Source organism: Tiliqua scincoides, chromosome 12 (assembly GCF_035046505.1).
Source record: "Tiliqua scincoides isolate rTilSci1 chromosome 12, rTilSci1.hap2, whole genome shotgun sequence".
NCBI lineage: Eukaryota > Metazoa > Chordata > Lepidosauria > Squamata > Scincidae > Tiliqua > Tiliqua scincoides.
Window position 1 is genome coordinate 3,467,740 of NC_089832.1, and position 19,503 is coordinate 3,487,242.

General features: G+C 42.5%; 1 protein-coding gene across 6 annotated transcripts in view; it reads right to left on the reverse strand.

Moving 5' to 3' along the window:
• The window catches only part of MAP7D3 (MAP7 domain containing 3), a 46,657-nt gene extending 27,356 nt beyond the window's left edge, over positions 1-19,301 (reverse strand). For all 6 annotated transcript variants that reach the window (XM_066640058.1, XM_066640059.1, XM_066640061.1 and 3 more), the window contains exons 1-6: positions 19,077-19,301; positions 5,478-5,579; positions 4,613-4,693; positions 4,100-4,263; positions 2,391-2,502; positions 1,440-1,460 (exon numbers count right to left, since the gene is read on the reverse strand). In XM_066640058.1, coding sequence (XP_066496155.1) covers positions 1,440-1,460; positions 2,391-2,502; positions 4,100-4,263; positions 4,613-4,693; positions 5,478-5,579; positions 19,077-19,143 — 547 coding nt within the window. In that variant the 5' untranslated portion in view covers positions 19,144-19,301. The remainder of the gene's footprint in view (positions 1-1,439; positions 1,461-2,390; positions 2,503-4,099; positions 4,264-4,612; positions 4,694-5,477; positions 5,580-19,076) is intronic.
• Between the last annotated feature and the right edge of the window lie 202 nt (positions 19,302-19,503).

Below are 19,503 nucleotides of genomic sequence, written 5' to 3' on the forward strand. Positions count from 1 at the left end.
TTTTTATCTGTGAAATTATGTTTTAATTTGTTTTATATGTTGTTAGCCGCCCTGGGTCCCTTTTTGGGAGAAGGGCGGGATAAAAATAAAGTTTTATTATTATTATTATTAAAATCCTGGGCACATAAGGGGAATACATGCACTACCGTTGGTGAAAACAGAAGAGTCATTTTTTTAAGGTCCAGAAGGGTGGTTTTATTTGCGGACAGCAGTGGTAGGAAGAATTAGGCTCAAGGGCTGTATACAGCCAGCCAAAGCTCTCCTCCCTGTCCCACTTTGCCCTTGGTTTAAGCTGCTGCACAGAGAATCACTGCCCAGTGGGGAAGTAACCACAGAGCGGGAGCGCCAAGATATGGCTCAAAGGCCACACAGTGCCAACACTTGGGATAGACATTGCTTAGATGCTGCAATTTAATGGCAAAAAAAAGTATGAAGACATGGTCTCTACGAGAACATCCAACCTGGGCGCTACATGGACTGAATTTACCATGTGCTTCAGGGAGGCTTCCAATACGGGGGGGGGGGCCCTGTATCCGTGGATTCACTTATCTGTGGAATGGGTCCACGCCCCCCTAAGCATGCCCTCTGGAGGTCCCCGCTAGGCTTTATAATGCCTTATAAGGCATTAAAAACATCTCTTCCACTTAAAAAAACAAAAACAAAACAACAGAAGTCACATGCTGGACTCTAAGAGTCAGTCTGAGCCCAGCAGAGGCTGCGGAAAGGTGTGCGTGGCCTCTGCTGGGCTCAGAAGACCCTCCGGAGGTTGGTCTTCTTGGCTCTGGAGGGTGTTCACTTGTATCTGCTGGTTCACTTAACCATGGGGGTTCTGGAATGGAACCCCTGCGGATACAAGGGCATGCCTGTACTTTTGAAAAGTACTGGTGTGCTAGGAAACTTATGCAAACAGTTTCAGAATTATCTGTGTGATATACAGAAACTCCCAAACATGCAAAAAACTTGCAGGTCCCCTTAATTCTCAAGCCCTTTTGAAAAAAGAAAAGAGGACAACCTGTCAAATGTATGTACCAATTTGCTGGTTAATAGGGTCAGGACTCTGAAGAGATTGAAGCAGGCACTTAAGCAACACAATCCTTCGCAAAGAGTAATATCAATGGCGTAGCTACAGGGGGGTACAGCAGGTACTGAAAGTGCCACAAAGTGCTGTGTAAGCAGCCCGTCTCACTCACTGTCAGAGCCATTCTGGGCAGCAATGAAGCCATCCCTGTGTGTTAATGTCATTGCCTAGAATGGCTCTGATAGCGAGAGGGAGGGGCTGCTTACATGGGTGAGATGCAGTACCTGCAGTGCTTACTGAGCCTCCCCATAGCTACACCACTGGGTAGCATAGCTTAGATCCACCAGTGAACGTGAGAATGCAAGCACAGGCGGTTAGTGAAAATAAGAGCAAGCAGTCAGGCCAATTCCACTGGACCCACCTTCAGCTGTAGTTGGTGGCTCTGTGGAAGGAAGTTTAGACCAAAATCACTATGATGAAAGAAAGCGGATGAATGCAGAAGGAAGAACAACATTAAGAAATGTACAAGATGTCACAGGATGGATGTTCAATCTTATTTAATCACCGACAACTGTATCCTGCTGTCTTTACTGTTTTTAATTCTCTGTGCAAATATGCTGCATGATTTGTCCAAACCCCTTTGCCACTACTGGGCCCTTTACAAATATACTGCTTCAGCCTGAAACGGAATCTGAATCAAAGGGCAGAATAAGGAAGTTTATGCCCCTTTTGCTGTGAATACAAGATAATCGTTCTGAGTCAGCCACCAAGAAACATTCATAAAAAATCCTCACTTGCTCCAAGCCTAATAATTATCATCATCATCATCATCTGGTCTTTCTGGTCATCTGATTACTCCTCTGACTTTATTCAAGGCAGTTTATATAGGCAGGCGTTTCTAAATCCCTTGAGGGGATTTTTACAATCACAGAAAGGTTCTCTCTTTCAAAAACCAACAACATTTCAGATGGATCTCTCTGGTCTGGTCTCACTTCTCGCCTCCAGTTGCCTCCCACACAGGCTGACAAGCAGCTCCTTCATCTCTCACATGAAGGGCAGCCAAGACGCTTGTCATAAACAGACACTGTCAAGAGTCTTGTGTCATCCTACAGGCTGAAGCTTAATAGGTTAATAAGGTATACAGTCCAGGTCACATGACAAGTCTCTTTCTAAATTAAGAGTTCCAACTCAGTGAATATTTTGGAGGAAGAAAGCAAATTAAAAAATCTTTTTCCTTCTTAATAATCTTCGATTACTGAATACAAAAACTGTATTTCTTGAACACTTTTGACTACCTTTGTTTGTAAATCAAAATGCACGACAGTGCTGAAGAGTGCTCCATTTTTCACAGAATAGGCCCAGGGACACTTACCCGTCTTGCCTTCAGAATCTGTCACAGAGCCACCCCAGGACCATCTCTTCTGCCTGGTTTCCAACCGCTGGCTCCTCTCCAAAGTGCGATGAACCACAGCTTCATAGTGCTCCTGTTAAACAAGCAATCACTGGAATTAAGCTGCACCCATTTCCAGACTGCTGCTACACACACTGTTCTGCTGAAAGCAAGAGGAGAATCCATTCCCTGAGGAGCTTACCATTAACAAAAGGTCTGTTTCTACATTATGCAACTAATTAGAATTCAAAAGACAACACATGAAGACTGCAGGGCTGATTAGTCACAATCTTGTTAATAAATGGCATTAAGCCTAATTTGCACTTGTACAGCTATTGTGAGGCAGGAGGCCTTATGGATTAGCAAACCTATTCCTGCTGTTTGTGACTTCCAGCACTGCTTCATCCTCTTTCAATGGGGAAGTGGGGAGAATTTAACTGGCCAGTGCATTTGGAAATTAAAAATTAAAATGCACAACTAAGAAGCACTCAGAACCAGCAAACAGTTATGAATGGATTCTACAAACAGTAACAATGAACCCAAACAGCCTTAAAACTAAAGCATGAAAAAACTGTGAGGGGAGAGCAAAGAGTGATTAAAGCATCTAACATTTCAAGAACAAGGTAGCAGAGTTTACAGTAAGCTGTAAGGAATATACAGTAAGGAATATGGCACAAGGAATGTGTGCAGCCAAGGATTCCTACAGGTGACTGCCAAATGCAAACAGATTAGGAAGAATAGCCAGATTTGGGGGGGGGGGGGTGTTATGGTTTTAACAGATGTGCCAGATTCTCCCTTTGATACACAGGGCATAAGAGAATTATCTCACAATTTGAATATGGCATGATTTCAGTGATCTGAACATAGCACCCCTTTAACTGATTTCTCCACTCTGCTTTGACTAGCCTTCTCTTATAACAAAATGGGTCAAACCAGCATAATCCTTTACCAAGTCGACAGTCAGCCTAAACGTTAAAATGAAGCCATCCAACAGACCTAAGTAGTTCTTGTTTTCTAATGCAAGGCATCCTACAGTTTATTCACCAACTAAACAAATCTAGGATCTAATTACATTCCCCCAGTAGAACTTTCACACTTCACATGGAAAGAGGTTCAACTAAACAAGAAAACAACAAAAGCACACCTTCACTGCTTAACAGAAAAGCAGCATGTACACAAACTGAACAGGATGAAGCCTACATAAGTGAAAAATGCACAGGGAGGGGCTGATAAAAAAAAGACAGTGCTGGGAAAGGCCATCTATGACAGAACAAATCTCCAGGGACTAGAGATGGAAGAGATTTTTAGTGATCCAAACAAAAAAAAATAGTGGAAAATTCCAAAGGAAGTAGACCTGTGAGGGGAGGACAGGGCAAAGGTTTAGCTCAGCAGCCCAGAAAATAATGTTTGTAGAACCAAACAATCATGTTGTGTTGTAGAAAACCAAGAAGTTTTCCCATATTTGAGATCTGTACCCATCACAATGAGAATCCACCGATTATGGTCCAAATCAAGATGTGATGGAGAGTGGGACTTGTGGGTATTGAAGAACATCTGCAGTTCGACCACAACTGAAATGCTGTCGCATATCATTTAGCTATTCTCAAATTTAAATCTCAATAAAAAGCTGGAAAGAAATATAACTGGCACCGCTAGAGCAAACAGCATGACAGCATCAAACTCCACACTACCTTTTCCTCCTCAATCTTCTGTTTTCTCTTTTCCTCGACTGCTGCTCTTCTCTGTTGATCCTTCAGTTTCTGCTCCTTCAGTTTTTTCTGCTTCTCCTCCATTTGCTTTTCATACTGGAGTTTGGCCTTCTTCTCCTTTTCGAGCAGTTGAGATTCTTTGAAAGCTATACAGTTCAACAACATTATGTTATGCAACTGTACAATACCCCCCAAAGAGTGCCGCTTGTCTTAGAGGTGGAAAGTTTTGTGCTGGCGCCTGCAAATATCAAAGATTCTCTTTAATTTAAGCCTGAGGTTTAACATGTTATGGATATACTTCATCCATGTTCTTAAGGGTTATCTCTGCACTGGTGTTGGCCAGAAGCTTGCTCATTTTCAATGTGAATGCTTCTGAGTTTGCACTAAATTTTTGCTCACGTACCACAACCACACACATGTATAACAGAACACATTCAGCCCTTGTCTCATGTCACAGCATTCATACACTTTTCACATTATTAAATATTGCCGTACCATGCTGCTTCTCTCGCTCTTCTCTACGTTCCCTGGCTTGCCTTTGCCTCTCTTCTGATTTCAGGATGGAACCATCTATCACTGCAAGGACAGAAAATTCAAACTACAAACCTAAGACATTCAAAGAAACACAGTAACCAATTTCATATATGGAAGTCCACATTCATGCATAAGGATGTTTTGTTGCATAGAAATGACTGTGCCAGCGTACTCTGCCATCCTCATACATGATGGTAGGCCTTCTCTACTCCTGATAGGTACACATATGCCCTGTGCAAGCCATCATGCAAATACTTTTCATTGAAGGGCAGTATATAAATTATTAAAATAAAACCAACATATATAGAACACACATATCTGATGTGGCTATTACCCAAATTATACAGTGTCTTCCCCAACTTGCCCTCTATAAAGAATAAACCAATCCTCACTAATTTCAGAAAGATGACAAAATAGAGCCCCTTTGAGAATATGTATTTAAAAGCTCTAAAGACAGACTGAGTAGGTTAAGTTCTCTAACCCCTACAGCAGCAATTTTTAACCTTTTTTAATCTCACAGCACACTGACAAGGTGCTAAAATTGCCAAGGCACATCTTTTTTTTTTTTTTTTTACAATTGGCAAGGCAACCATGCTGCTAGCAGGGTGCTCACATACCCCTACTAATAAATGACCTTCCCCTAAACTCCCATGACACACCTGCGGATCACTTGCAGCACACCAATGTGCTGCAGTGTGCCATGGCACAGTGGCTGAAACATGAGAACACAGATGGATGAACTGAAGACAGAACAAGTGCATGAGAGCACCGCCATTAAAAAAAAATCACAGGAATGAACATTTTATATTATAAGCAAATATTTCACCTGGCTTAGTTGTTGCTTTTATGCTTATTGGAGACTGGATTGGACCAGGGCTTCCACCACTTTGGTTTCGTCTTTCATCTGCTAGGGCTTGTGCAGCAGCAACTGAAAGAAAAATATCCCAACACAGTTATACAACTAAAATCCATTATCCATCCCACACTACTGGTTAAGATAACATGCATTATGGAAGATTTGCTAGCAGTGCATTATTTAATCTGCTCTCAGTACAGACACCTCCAAACACTTAGAGACATTAATTCCAGAACTGTTCTTCTAGAACACGGGGTCTCTAAACCTTTTGGCCAGAGGGCCACATGAAATCTCGCGCAATGCTGACGGCCGGAAAAAAATTTAAATATAAAATTTAAATAAATAAATTAGAGATGGAACTTAGATGAATGAATAAATGAATGAGTGGGTTCATTCATTCAGCCTCTCCGGCCCTCAGAACACCCTCCAGATGCAATCAGAGCACAGCTCTGACATGTTCAGTCAAGTGGGCCAGAGGCTTTCAGGGGACAAGAGGCTGGCCGAGGGTCAGATAGAGGCTTGCTGTGGACCACATCTGGCCCTCAGGCCGGGGTTTGGAGACCCCTGTTCTAGAGGCCTGCAAAGGCCATCCAAATGACTCCAAACGCATGAAGATATTTTTATCAGGACTGGTTTATTGTAGCCAGATTAGTGTTTTCAATCTCATTGTACTTAAAGTTATGAGTTACCCACTGTGACTCCATGTGGCCCCATCTCCACTGATCAGCTTGTTTTTATAGCTGGAATGATGGCCAAAACTGGCAGTACAGACCCTGAAATCTTCCAAGTGGAACTAAATAAAAGGAACAGACTGCCCAGTGCTTGACCAGGCTAAGCTTTAAAAATCCCAAAGTTTGGCCAACAAAATAAGATCAGCAACTTTACAAGACAACACTTTGACCCAATCTACCTGCCTGCTATGGAGAGCCAATCCTTTTCACTGATTTACACATCCTCATTGCCTTAGCTCATGCTCATGATCTCTCAGCTCATGATCTTTCAGATGTACCTTTCATCTCTTTGCTCACCCTTCCCGAATCCAGTCATTCTCTTCTCTCACTCTCCAAAAGAAGCATTTGCTTTTTCTCAAACTCAAAGTCACTTGCCTCAACTTCTGACCTTATCTGCTCAACTCTTGCATGATTTTCTCATCACTAAATATTGCCTTTCCCCATTAGACTCAGGGAAAACAGTCTTTTCTTCTTATTCAGTCTTGCAACTATCAGTTGGGGGAGGAGGGTCACCAAAACCTCATTAAAAAAATAAGGAACTGTGGCAAAGATGGTTGCTGGATCCATCTGTTTCATGGGACCAACTGTTCTGTCAAAATGCTTCCTGAAGATGATTTGAGAGATGGGGGCTAGACAAAAATAAGAGCTTTCAGAGAGAGACAAGGCTGAGAAAAACTGAAGTTCTGGATGGTTATGTACAATGGTACTGGCTTTAATTTTGAAACACACTGCAATTGTAAAATTTTCAAGATTTTATCCAAATTTCTGTTAGAGACAGCTCAGAGTTTCATGTCCTGGGTCTCTGAGCAAATCTTGGTTATACAGAGCAACCAGGTTAACAAAGAGCTTGCCAAAACTACACTGAACTCTTCAAGAATAAGAACTAAGAATTCAGAACAGCAGTAAGACAGCAAATAATAGAAGTAAGAATTAAAGAACAGCAAACATGTTCTAAATGACCTTTGATTTGAGAGGAACAAAGGACTCTTCCATCAGTTGATCAAATGGATTACATTTTATGACCAGCAGAGCATTCTGCAAACAAAATAAGGCATCAGTGATTTAAGTTAGTCCTCTAATTGAACACTGCAGAGTGCAAGGGAGGAATGAAGAGCGTTTTCTCCTCTCCATGACAACTGTTCTGTCATGGCAATAATCCTCCCTAAGGCTGCATCCAAGAACAATCACCTCCAAGTGCCTAATCCTGTCTGAAGTCAATGATAAATGCTGGTTACAGCACTCATTCAGCAACTTTAAACTGTCACCCACAGCTGTCACCTTGTCTTGAATTAATTCCCTGCTGCAGCTCTAGAGAAAAGTCTTCCCGAATTCTATCTAGGTGCGGAGCTGTGGCTCATTTTGGACAATAGGAGCTGTTTGGGATATTGCAACAGAGCTTATTCTGACAATGGAAAAATACAGTATTGTGGTTGCCACAAGGAAAATGTCATTCTCTTTGAACCCGACACAAACATGCTTCCTTATTACTAGCCATACAAAGCATTCAAAACCAGGAAGCTTATTTTATACATGGCTGAATATTTGGCAGACAAAACACGAACTCCCTGCAAAGCAGCCAACTGAGCTGCCACTAAAGGAAGTGGCAACAGGCTATGGGTACCTTGTTGTCTTGAGTGCTCATTGAGGAATCTGGTGGGCCACTGTGAACTTTAGGAAGCTGGGCCAGGTGGGTTTTTGGCCTGATCCAGCAGGGTGTATCTTATGGGTACAAGCTCACATCAAAAGAGGGCATAGAAAGCCCTCACACTTTGTTGCAATACACATACCCAAATAAGAAATGAGTGCTGCCCAAAGAAGATACTTGACTGAACACAAGCCCAGATAAGTTTTTGGTAACTGACAGAGGTCATAACCTCTTTTCAAAACAGGCACAAGAGATGTAGGTAGTTGCAAGAATGTGAAGAAATTAAAATTAGCAGCAACTGCTAATCTGAAAATGCACATCAGAGACCAAAAGCAACCTCCACACAAACTGTGACTTGCTTCCTATTACACATTTATTCCTATGCAAGTGTGCTCCCTGGTGTGCTCCCTGGGGCATTTGGTGGGCCGCTGTGAGATACAGGAAGCTGGACTAGATGGGCCTATGGCCTGATCCAGTGGGGCTGTTCTTATGTTCTTAAGTCTCAGAATTTCAATGTGCATAAAATGCTGATAAAACTAATGTAAAGAAAGGCATAATTAACTGATGGGAATGTATAAGTCATTTTTTTTAAAGAAGCACAATTAAAACTTCATGCTTATTGCTTAAGGTCACAGAAAATACTAAGCATGTTTCATGTGTGGGTTAAGTTTTGCCTTTTTCTTTTACACAAAAAACTCAGAGAAAATCAAACAGCTTTAAGATAATTGTGGTTTATTTTGTTAAGTGTACTTCTTCAGAAGACCTGTTTCTCAGGCACCTATATGATTTGGTTTCCATGTTGCCATCTGAAACTTTTCTAGCAATTAAGGAGCTTGCCAATACATTAATAATTTGTATAGCAGTTTGAGCATTCAAAGCATATGCATTTTTTTGTAATCCCTAGCATAATCCTGTGAAGTAGACCAGTATTATACTCATACTGCACATGGGGCAATGCTTGCCTAAGGTCACCTTGTGAGTCACAGCAGAGACAAGAATCTGAGCTCTCTACAGAACAATCAAATCATGAATACAGGGATGTATTATCCATGCTGCCTTCAATCTCCCTGGCTCAGGGAAACCTTAGCTGGGGCAGGGAGGAAGCAAAGCTGTGGATGCCATAAGGAAATGGTTAGGGTAAGCTGAATAAAAAGAGCAAGGCAGCTCTGCCAGAAAGTGCCTTTTTTTGCAGTTTATATATTAAGTTTATAGTATTTTGTAAACATGTGAGCAAAAGAGTGGAGTGGGGGAAAAAAGTGTGTTAAGAATGAGTGTAAGTCTAGGATTCAGAGTTCTTCCCAGAGTGGATTAAGCACAGGATGAAATGAATGAGGACCTCCAGAGGTTTTGTAAGCTAAGGATATACTGTCCCTTTGACCAGGGAGAGAAGATTCAGAAGAGAGCTGTGAAAAGTGAGATTTAAAAAAGGCTTATTGTCAGGCTTTAGAAGCAACATCATCTTTCAGAACTACTGCTGGAGCACTTGCAGGTTCTAAACAAGTGTAGCAGCCTTCGGTTAATAGAACACAGATCTGGTATGTGTGGTTACACAGTGGAAACCGGAAGGGCATGTCCCTGACAAAGAACCATTATGGTATTGGCAAGGAAAAACTGTGTTTGTGGATCACGTTTCATTTTCATGATCTTAAATGCCCCACTGATTTTGCAGCATTGCGATAGGACATTTACAAGAAGATAAACTAGATTTCTAAAAATCAAGAAAGAAAATACAACAGATGAATGTGAACTACAAAATAAGAATGACAACTCAATTGAGGAAAATATTGATTAAAATGGCTTAAAATCAAAGTCTGGGTGATGGAAAGTATACAAAACCAAAAGACTAGCAGAGATGTTCTTTCATTCCACTGGAAGCTTATTTACACCTGTGTTACTAACAAACCAAACAATACAAATTGGTCAGCATTTGGGCTAATAAAGGTGAAAGGAAATTCTAGAAATTAGACATCCTTAATTAAACAATCTGAGAAAAAATAACGGTCACCAAGAAGCACAATTCTCCACCAACATTCTCCCTACGAACCAACTGTGGAACTGCTGCACAGATACAGCATTGATTGTGCGATTTGCACCTAGTTCACTGTCAGCCCCACTCACAGTCTAGAAAACTGCAGCACAATGAGTATTCATATGACCTCACTACAAGACAACAAGTGTTTTGTTCTAAACCAGAAAATGCGTTCAGTTGAAAGGAAATGGCACCACAGGGAAGAACAGCACAGCGGGCAAAAGACTCCCTTGCTTTACCCTTTATTTATTTAAAAAGATTTATACCCCACCTCTTTCCTGAAGGACCCAAGGCAACTAATAACATAATACAAAAACCAAAATTAAAAACAGCAACACATTATTTGCACTGCACTGCAACCAAACACATTTTCCCCCACTTATTTCCCAACATTACTAAGTGGCTTGCACAGACGGGCTTTTTAATAGGACAATATTTTCCCCAAATGTCTTTGATGTGTTTGTGACAGTTACAAAAACTGTCTGTTTACAGGGGTACCAGCTCTTCTACCCACCCACTGTCTTAAAACTTGTCAAAGGTTTCATTCTGTTTTCCCTCAGAGAATTTTGTGCCAAGGCATTTAGTGGCTTCTGTTTGTATTCTTCCAATACATTAACTGACAATACATTAACATTAACAATTGATTGAGACAACTTGCAAAAGAAAATGTAACCCCCCAAGGCTAACTGTGCTACTAACACCCATAACTCCCTTCAGTGCTTTGCCTTTGTTTAGAGGAGGGACAATTAACTAAGTACAGTTAAAACTGAGAGAACAATGGAGGCATACTGCAGATGCTCACTAGTCCTTTTGTGAAGTGGCAGTGTACTGTAAGATAACAAAACATCATGAGAGGCATCACTGAAACATCACCAGTGTGAAGACAGGCCATGGCATACCCAAACAACATTGCTCAGTAAGGCTTCCACTGAGATTTTGGAAAGTTTTTCCAAAGGTCATGGGTCTTCTCCCAATGAGTTATTCTTATTATTATGAATATCACACATGGTGCTTTGGGGTCTAATGTAAGCAAGAAACAGATCCCTATCCTGTGGAGCTTACTATGCTCTCACCAGATTTGTACTGTAAGTTTTCTAATCAACCAGGTACTGATTTATTGTGCAAGATACCTAATATCTGCAGACGTTTTTAAAACTATGATCCAAAGAAGCAACACTAAAAGGCCACATTTTAGCCATGTGCACCCCCCAACAAGCTGGTTTCTCTATGCTGGCTTGAAGCGGGAATGATAATGCATGGTAATGGTAATGCTGCTACTCAGTGCCTTCCAGTATACATCTCTCACTGATCCAGCCTAACCAAGCGTGTTTTCAAGGGCAACTATTTAAATCAATTCAAGAATGCAACGATATACACATTTTACGATAATAAGATCTGGTGTGCTTGGTGTCATGTACTCCACTACTTTATGTTAAAACCAACAGATGTTTATTCTTTCCCGTTTTCATGGCCTCACCTCACTACATTTAGACATGATGCCCTCCTTTCATATTTCTTTGTTTTTTCCTTCCCTGACTTCGGCACAGAGAAGTGGACTAACTTCCTTTTTCCATCCCCACCCCCCCTTCATGTGAGGAAAGTTCTTCCCTCTTGGTGAAAGCTTTTCTTCTATATGTTGTTTGTCTTCAAGCTTGCAAGCATACCATTGTTGAATACCCCCACCCTTCAAAAATGTTAACAATAGAGCCTAGCACTGCAAATCACAACAGACTCCAGTGGATCTCTGAAATCACAACTTCAAGTCCTTCTCTAAAGAGACAATAATGCTTCTATTATGTGGTATGCAAGTAGAAAAACTACAGCTATTAGAGGGAATCAGGGATTAAAATGTTTCTTCATGAGTAAGGTTAAATTACTTCTATCAAGCATGATAGCCAATGGCACTCATGCTGGTATGTATGCAGTCCCTGCTCTTCTGCTGGTTGGCAGCAGAACCATTAGCAGCTTCTTTCTCTCCATAAGGTTGACAGTTTTCTGCAAAGATCCAGCAGTTGTTCCAAGCATACCAGGGCACCTAGCATCCATGTAATTATTAGAGAGTTCAGAGTGAGAATAAACCATTTCTGCACATTCAAAGAAAAATTGTGGGGCACCCTTTTCTTTTGGACACAAAACCCAAAATGTGCATGTAATGGAGCAGTCTGATGCATTAGCTAAGAGGATTGTTAACGCAATACACCAATGCTGCCAGATACAGGTGAACCGAGGACGACAGTACAAAACATGAGCATGAACTATTACTAAATAATAATCAATTTCTATATTACACAATATAATCTTCTCCTCCAGAGCTTCAGCTCTAGCGCAAGGTAAAACGCAATCTAAGATCACTGGAATCTAGCAGCAACAGTATTCTAATACTGACACAGAAAGACACAGGATTGTTTTCTATCAGAGCAATTACCTTTCCGTATACAATTTCTACAAGCCAAAAGCAAAGAGGTGGCCAGCAGTAAAGCTCAGGGCAATACCTGCAGCTTAAAAAACAAAGTCAAATCTTCCACTCTCTCATCTTCATTTGGCGTTTTCAGGAATTCTAATGAGACACACCTACCCATGAAGAATTTTCTGGCTTGTAAGCATTTAATCTATTGGAACCTCATTCGTGCATCAATACTGCACTTACAAGCAAAACTGTACGAAAATATGTTCTTCCCAAGTCTTTCACAAGAGCTCATGAGTCTAGATAGGACTGCTTGATTTAAACGAACATGAAATTCTAGTGATGGCATATTAGTGATGGTATTGCATGAGGTCTTTGATGCCACATTTGCCACCACAAGGTATTCCTGGCCATATGGGTGTTTCCAAACATATCAGAATGCACTGTAGAAGCAGTGGAGATTGTTAAGCTGCAAATGGCATGACTTGGTCAGGAACATGTAAATAGCTCTACCTTCTAGGTATATCTTCCCATGATTACCTAATGCAGACATAACAAAACAAAATTGTTCCTGTAATGAACACCACCATCACTATAACATGTTCACAATGGCATGAATGACAAATCTGGAGAGGAGCAACTGTGCTGCTTTTAACCAAATTCACTGTTAATAATAATTAAAACAATAGCTCAACAGACAGTATGCTGCGCATATTTAATGAAAACCATTGTAATTTTCCATTTAGATACTTTCTTTAAATAAGCAAATGGTAATTCATTTGCAACTCCATAATGTCTCAACTGCAAGAACAGCACATCTGCTACAGGCCTCACTCACATCCCAATATTCTGCTGTCAAATCCAACTATATAACACAGCTATATAACACAACTATATAACACTATATAACACAGTTCATATTAATAATGCTATATCAATGCAGGTAAATCAGTTATACAATAGACTATTACAAATGTCAGCAATACTAAAATTATGTCAAAGCACACAGTTACACAAAACAAGTAGGATAACTAGTAGTCTCCTGGCATAATCTGCAGTTAAACAACTCCAGAGACTTAGGCTGAGTCTACAGGCTGTAGTGAATGAGATGGTATTGAGGTACTAGAATGGATTGTACCAGTTTAGACTACAGGGTAGGGGACAGAATACAACTTCTGAATGCTTCCCGATGTAAATAAATACTTGTAAAGAGAGCACATCAAGGAGAGAATTTTCCTTTGCCTGTTTTTTTTGTGTGTGTGTGTGTGTGTGTGTGTGTGTGTGTGTGTGTGTGTGTGTGTGTGTGTGTGTTAAACCTGCAGGCAAATTTTAATTTAGGAGAGCATCCCTAAATGTGATCTCGGACTTTCAGCTTTGGTACTGTCCATTCTACATCTCATTCAGTCTCATGTGAAGGTCAGGCCTCATTGTTGGGTAGTGGTAGTAAGCACCTACCAAGAAAATATGAATAACTAGCCCATTTGTACCCACTACAAGTGAACAAGGCTCTTTCCCAGTTGTCAATGAAGGCAACTATACTCCCCACTTGAAAACACAGCACATTGGACTAGCTGCCAGGGATGGATAAGAACCAGACAGACAAACCTTTGCCATGGTAAATTAAAGAGTTTGCCCTTTTCAAACTTCAAAATGCTAATACCACCTAATCATTTTCATGGTTATATGTGGGTGGAATGGCAGGCTCTTGTTGGCATCCTTCAGTCTCGGAAGACTATGGTATCGCACTCTGAATAGTGTTCTGGAACAGAGTGTCCTCTCCAGTGCGCGAAGCCTGGGTAAAGTAGATATGGAGGATAGACTGTTACCCATGCAGCAAATCCCCCCTCTCCACGTCACTGAAATGGTCCAATGGAAAGGCAGAAGCCAATACAGTTGGTTCCAGCAACGTCGCAGGAGTTGCCAGAACGTGACTGTGTTCAGCCATGAACCGCCTCAGGGACTCCGGCTCCGGATTTTGCCTCCAGGTTGACTCCTGAAGCCTTTTCCATAACTGGATGTAGCCACAAGGCAGTGGAGGTTTGGGATCAGAGTTTTCCTTCTCTCAGATGAGCTGCCTTCCTAGGCTGATGAGTCCCATCTACCCGGTGGCTGTTTAGTCGCCTCTTAGGACAAGTACAGCCAAACTGAGGGCCTATTCTTATCCCCAGCCCTCAGAGGAAGGCTAGTAATGGCAGGCTAGTAACTTTGTAAACATGCAGTGCAATCACATGCATGTTTACTCACAAGCAGATTCCACTATGTTTGATGGGTATAACTCTGAGTGTTTAAGTCTGCAGTCTTAATTTCAAAGCTGAGGTAACAAATGCTCTTGATTTAGTACCAACATTTCCTAGAAAAATTCTCAAACTTGTTTTTTTTCTTCTGCAAAATTTTCTATCCCATGGCTATATCAACAGCAGAATTCTTGTCAGTTTTTGTGCTGCTGACAGAATTGAGGATGTTAGCCACAGAACATACCAGCAATTTTATCATGTTGCAGATTCTGGGGAAGAGAAAGGAGCAGACAATGATTGTTTCTGGAAACATCTGTGCATTCAAAACCACGCACCATAAATCTACCAACATGTACCAATCTGCTAACATGAACCAAAGTTGGCTGTGAAACCAACTGGCCTACTGGTTAGACACTGTAATAATTAGTTGGCCATGCTGATGGCTAGCTGGAGTTAATTTTTAAACCAAGCTTGCAGACTTGAAACCTCAAATTCTCTTTTGCTCTAATCCACTCATTCTGCTAAACTAGAACAATTAAAGCTATTCTACTGTACTAGACACACCCACGAACCAAAAGGCATGGATTTGTAGTTCTATTTTTGTTTATATTCACACAATCCCTTTCAAGTAATTCAAAATACTTCCACCATTTGCTCAGACATCCTGAGCAAATCAAGCAATTCATTTAAAACAGGAGAAGAAATATCACAGTGTGATTTACCAAGATATTATTGTCATGTCTTTTTAAGCCATTTCTGCACAACGTTGTATATACACAATAGGGACCAAACATATACACCGGTGGGATGAGCAAAAATGGGTCAATGACATATTCAGAAAGCAGAGCACCAAGATTTGAATCTGGGAGACATGGATGATAAAAGCACACACACACACACACACACACACACTACAGAGCTGAGGGTCCCAGCTTTACTCCCTTGACAACTCCAGTTGAAAGATCACAAACACAAGGCTGGAAAAGACCTCCTCTGCTTCAGCAATGGCTTCTTTATCTTTTTACTGCCCCGACCCACCACTGCCAGCTGTGGTGAGCCACATCACACCCCAGAAAGCCTTGTGGCTTTCAGGTAGCGCCAGCACATGGCCCATGACATTGGCTGCATTGCATCTCTGAATGCCTTGTGACCCACAGTTTGAGAACTGCTGCCCTAGGATACTGCTGGCAGAGCAGACAATGCCAGGCTAGATAGTTTGACTCTCAGAATAAGGCTGCTTCTTGGGTTCATTTGCTCTCAGCCTGAGTGGTAAAATTGAAACAGAGTTAGCTCAATACTGTGGAGGATGAATGCAACTGCAAACCAACCAGAACATGAAATATAATATTAAATACTGCAGCTTTTCCTCTTACACCATGTCAGCAAAGTGCTACAGAAACGTGAATAAGCCAATCAGAAAGCAAATATCCATGGTTCACATAGACATCTGTTTTCCTTAAATGATACGAATGAGCTCTAAGTGAGATGACACATCAACAAAATAAAAACTGAGCTAAGACACAAGGAAACCAATAAGGAGATATGAACTGTCAAGTAGTCATAACAGCAAGAGGAAAAACACAACAAAGAGTCTGATGCACTCTACATTTCTACACAGCAGGCAGACTGGTTTAAAAAAAGCAAATCTGTTTCTACATCCTAGCATAATGATGCAGTTTTCTACGGAAACCGAACACTGAAGCAAGGAATCAGAGATCTGCAGAGTGGAGGATATTGAAGGGAGGGGAGGCAGAGATGTGTGTGGTCACTGTCAATTAGCCCCTCTAACAGCAGCAGAGAAGGAAATTAGTAGGAAACTCAACCTGCCATTTCATGTGCAGACACAAATTTTCAGATTTCTTTGTTAAGCCTGGGGTTATAGGCAGAAAAAAAACCTCTACTTGGCCAACAGAATTTAAAAAGTGGTTTATGTTTTTAATCTATTCCAAAGTAGATAAGATATTGGAGTGTTTTGAGGGGGAGGTGAATAGGCTGAATTGATGAATCTCGAGTTGGAAAGCTCTCAAAATAGGAAAAACACAAAATGGGAAGATTCAAATTTTAATATAAGGAATGAAGGCAATGATATGCATCAACTCAGAGAATATGGACAAATTTAGAATTGGGGGAGCACCTGAGAAAGGAAACCTGACAAAATGGAGGGGGTTGGAAGAATAAGGAGCATATTCGTTAGCAGAACACTTCTGCCCAGAAACAGAATATGGGGGTGGCAGAAGCAGCAATGCGTTCAAGTGTGGGGAGGAGCACTTGAGACTGGGAACAATGATGGGGAGTGGAGATAAAGAAAGGAGACCCCTAACATTGAAATCAACCCAGTGGTTCCCAACCTGGGGTATGTGTACCCCCAGGGATACTTACCAGGACTTTTAGGGGTACTCAAAAAAGAACTGAATGATAGCAGGAAAAGGCAGGTTTGTATTAGAATGTCTTGTAGGACTGGCAAGACAGGAAGGAAGGCAGTTAGCTGGCTGTGAAAGCCCTGCTAACTGCTAGTTTTTGGTCGTCAAATCATGTCTTAACAGATATGGATCAGTAGCTGAAAACATAAATTGGAAATAATAGTAAATATATTACAAACATTTTTCCAATATGAGGGGTACAATTTATGGAAACGGGCTGCCATGGGGTACACAAGTGAAAAAAATGTTGGGAACCACTGAGATAAGAGGCAAGCAAGCAGGCTAAAGAGTCTGTGTGTAGAACTAGTGAATATAACAGTGCTGAGAAAAAGGGCAATGTGGGGGTGTTAATTAAGATGTTAAGGGGGGGATTAGGATGTTAAGTCAGAAGTAGTGCAGAGCCCAATCCTATGTGTGTATATTCATAAGTCAATCAATTTTTTTATTACAATCACAGAACCAATGAATCAAAACCAAATACAGCCAGCATGAGGAGTATAAAAGGACCCAAATACTTTAAATACTACTGAACGTTTTAGAACTGCTACCCATTTTTCAGAAAGACAATCTGTTAGGATCCACCAGAACTGATGTCATTAACCTGGAAGCAATGTCATGGCTGGAAGTGACATCATCAAGTAGGAAAATTTTAAACACCCCGTATGACAAAATCAATGAATTAAAGTAAGTAAACGAAAAATTTCAAAATGCATTTAAAATAAAGAACCCTCTGAACCCTCCCAACCAGTGGCTGATCAGTTTAAAAAAAATTCCCCAAACATCCCAAAGGTTGCAGTCCTATCCACACTTACCCAGGAGTAAGCCCCACTGACTATCAGTGTTAAAAGCATATACCTGTTAAAAGTACAGATCTGTACCACTTCCCCAAATGCAGTCACCTACAGTACTATGGTAGCATCAAGTCTCACAGATTACAATGAAATGAATGGGGACCCATCACTCCAAAAACATCACAACCCACAACAGGAGGGACCCACAATCGATTTTCTTCCTCCAAATGCCCACCACAGCCACCTGGAACTCAGGGGCATCATTATAATGTTAGTGGTTCCCAACCTGGGGTACATGTAACCCCAGGGGTACTTGCCAGGACCTTTGGGGGCACTTGAAAGAAGTGAATAATGGTGGGAAAAGGCAGGTCAGTATTAGGATGCCTTGCAGGGCTGGCAAGAAAGGCAGTTATCTGCAAAAGCCTCAGCAACTGCTAGTTTCTGGTGATTGATTAGTGTATTTTCAGATAAGGCTCAGTAGTTGAAATAATATAAATTTGGAATAACAGCAACTACATTTTGCTAATATGAAGGGTACAATTAATGTAAATGGGCTGCCAAAGGAGTATGCAAGTGAAAAAGCTTGGAACTTTTGGAAAAAGCTTGCTGGCATATGTGACAGCAGGACTGGAACTGGATACCTGCATGTGGGTGTCAATATTGTCCTGTGGGGGGGGGGGGCTGCCCAGCAATGGAGAAATGATAGTGGCATGAAGAATACCTACTCAAAAGTAAACCCCATTACAGTCAATGGAGCTTACTCCCAGGAAAGTGTGACTAAGATTACAGCCTTGGAGTCCAATTCTATGCATGTACTTATTCAGAGGTAAACTCCTCAATGGAGTTTACTCCCAGGTAAGTGTGGCCATGATTGCAGCCTCAGAGCCCAATCCCATTCATGTGTCTACTCAGAAGTAACCCCATTACAGCCAATGGAGCTCACTCCCAAGGCAGTGTGGGTAGGACTGCAGCCTAAGTGGGGGGGGGGCTGGAGGGAGAGGGGGTGGGATGAGGCTCCAGCCAGCCCTGCAGTGAAGGCCACTGGGGGGCGGGAGAGACCAAGTGCAGGGGCGGGGGGCTGTTCCACTGGTGGGGGAGGGTTCCCGCCAGCCCTGCTGTGAAGGCCACTCGGGGGGGCGGGGACTGTTCCATTGGTGGGGAAGGGGCCGTGCTGGGGGGCAGGGGGGAGGCTCCAGCCAGCCCTGCAGTGAAGGCCACTCGGGGGAGAGACCAAATTCAGGGGGCGGGGGGGCTGTTCCACTTGGGGGGGAGGGGCCCTGCTGGGGGGGAAGGGGGCCCCGCGCGCTGCGCTCACCCATCTGCTCCCGCAGTCCCTTCAGGGACGACGCGAGGGCGGCCCCGGCCCCGCCGCCTTCCGCCATCTTCGCCCGCCCGGCGGGCCCAGGGGTCGAGGGCGCGCGCACAGCCGCCTCGGGCCTCCGCAGCAGCGCCGCTCCCCTCACCCGGCTGGCTGGCTGGCGGGTAGGCGCGAGCGAAGCGCTCTGACTGGAGCAAGCGCACTGCGCATGCGTGGCAGGCACCTACACGCGCTCCCTCAGGGCGCAGCCCGCCTCACGCATGCGCACTCCTCCCCCTCGCTCTTCTTTTTCTCCTCTCCCCTAGCCGTCAGTCAAGACAGACCATCGGAGCGCGCGGGGCGGGCTCAACGTAATCCCCACCTTCTCCCCTCTCGCAGCGTCGCTCTGAGGGGAAAGGAGAGCGCGCCGCCTAAGGGAGGGAGA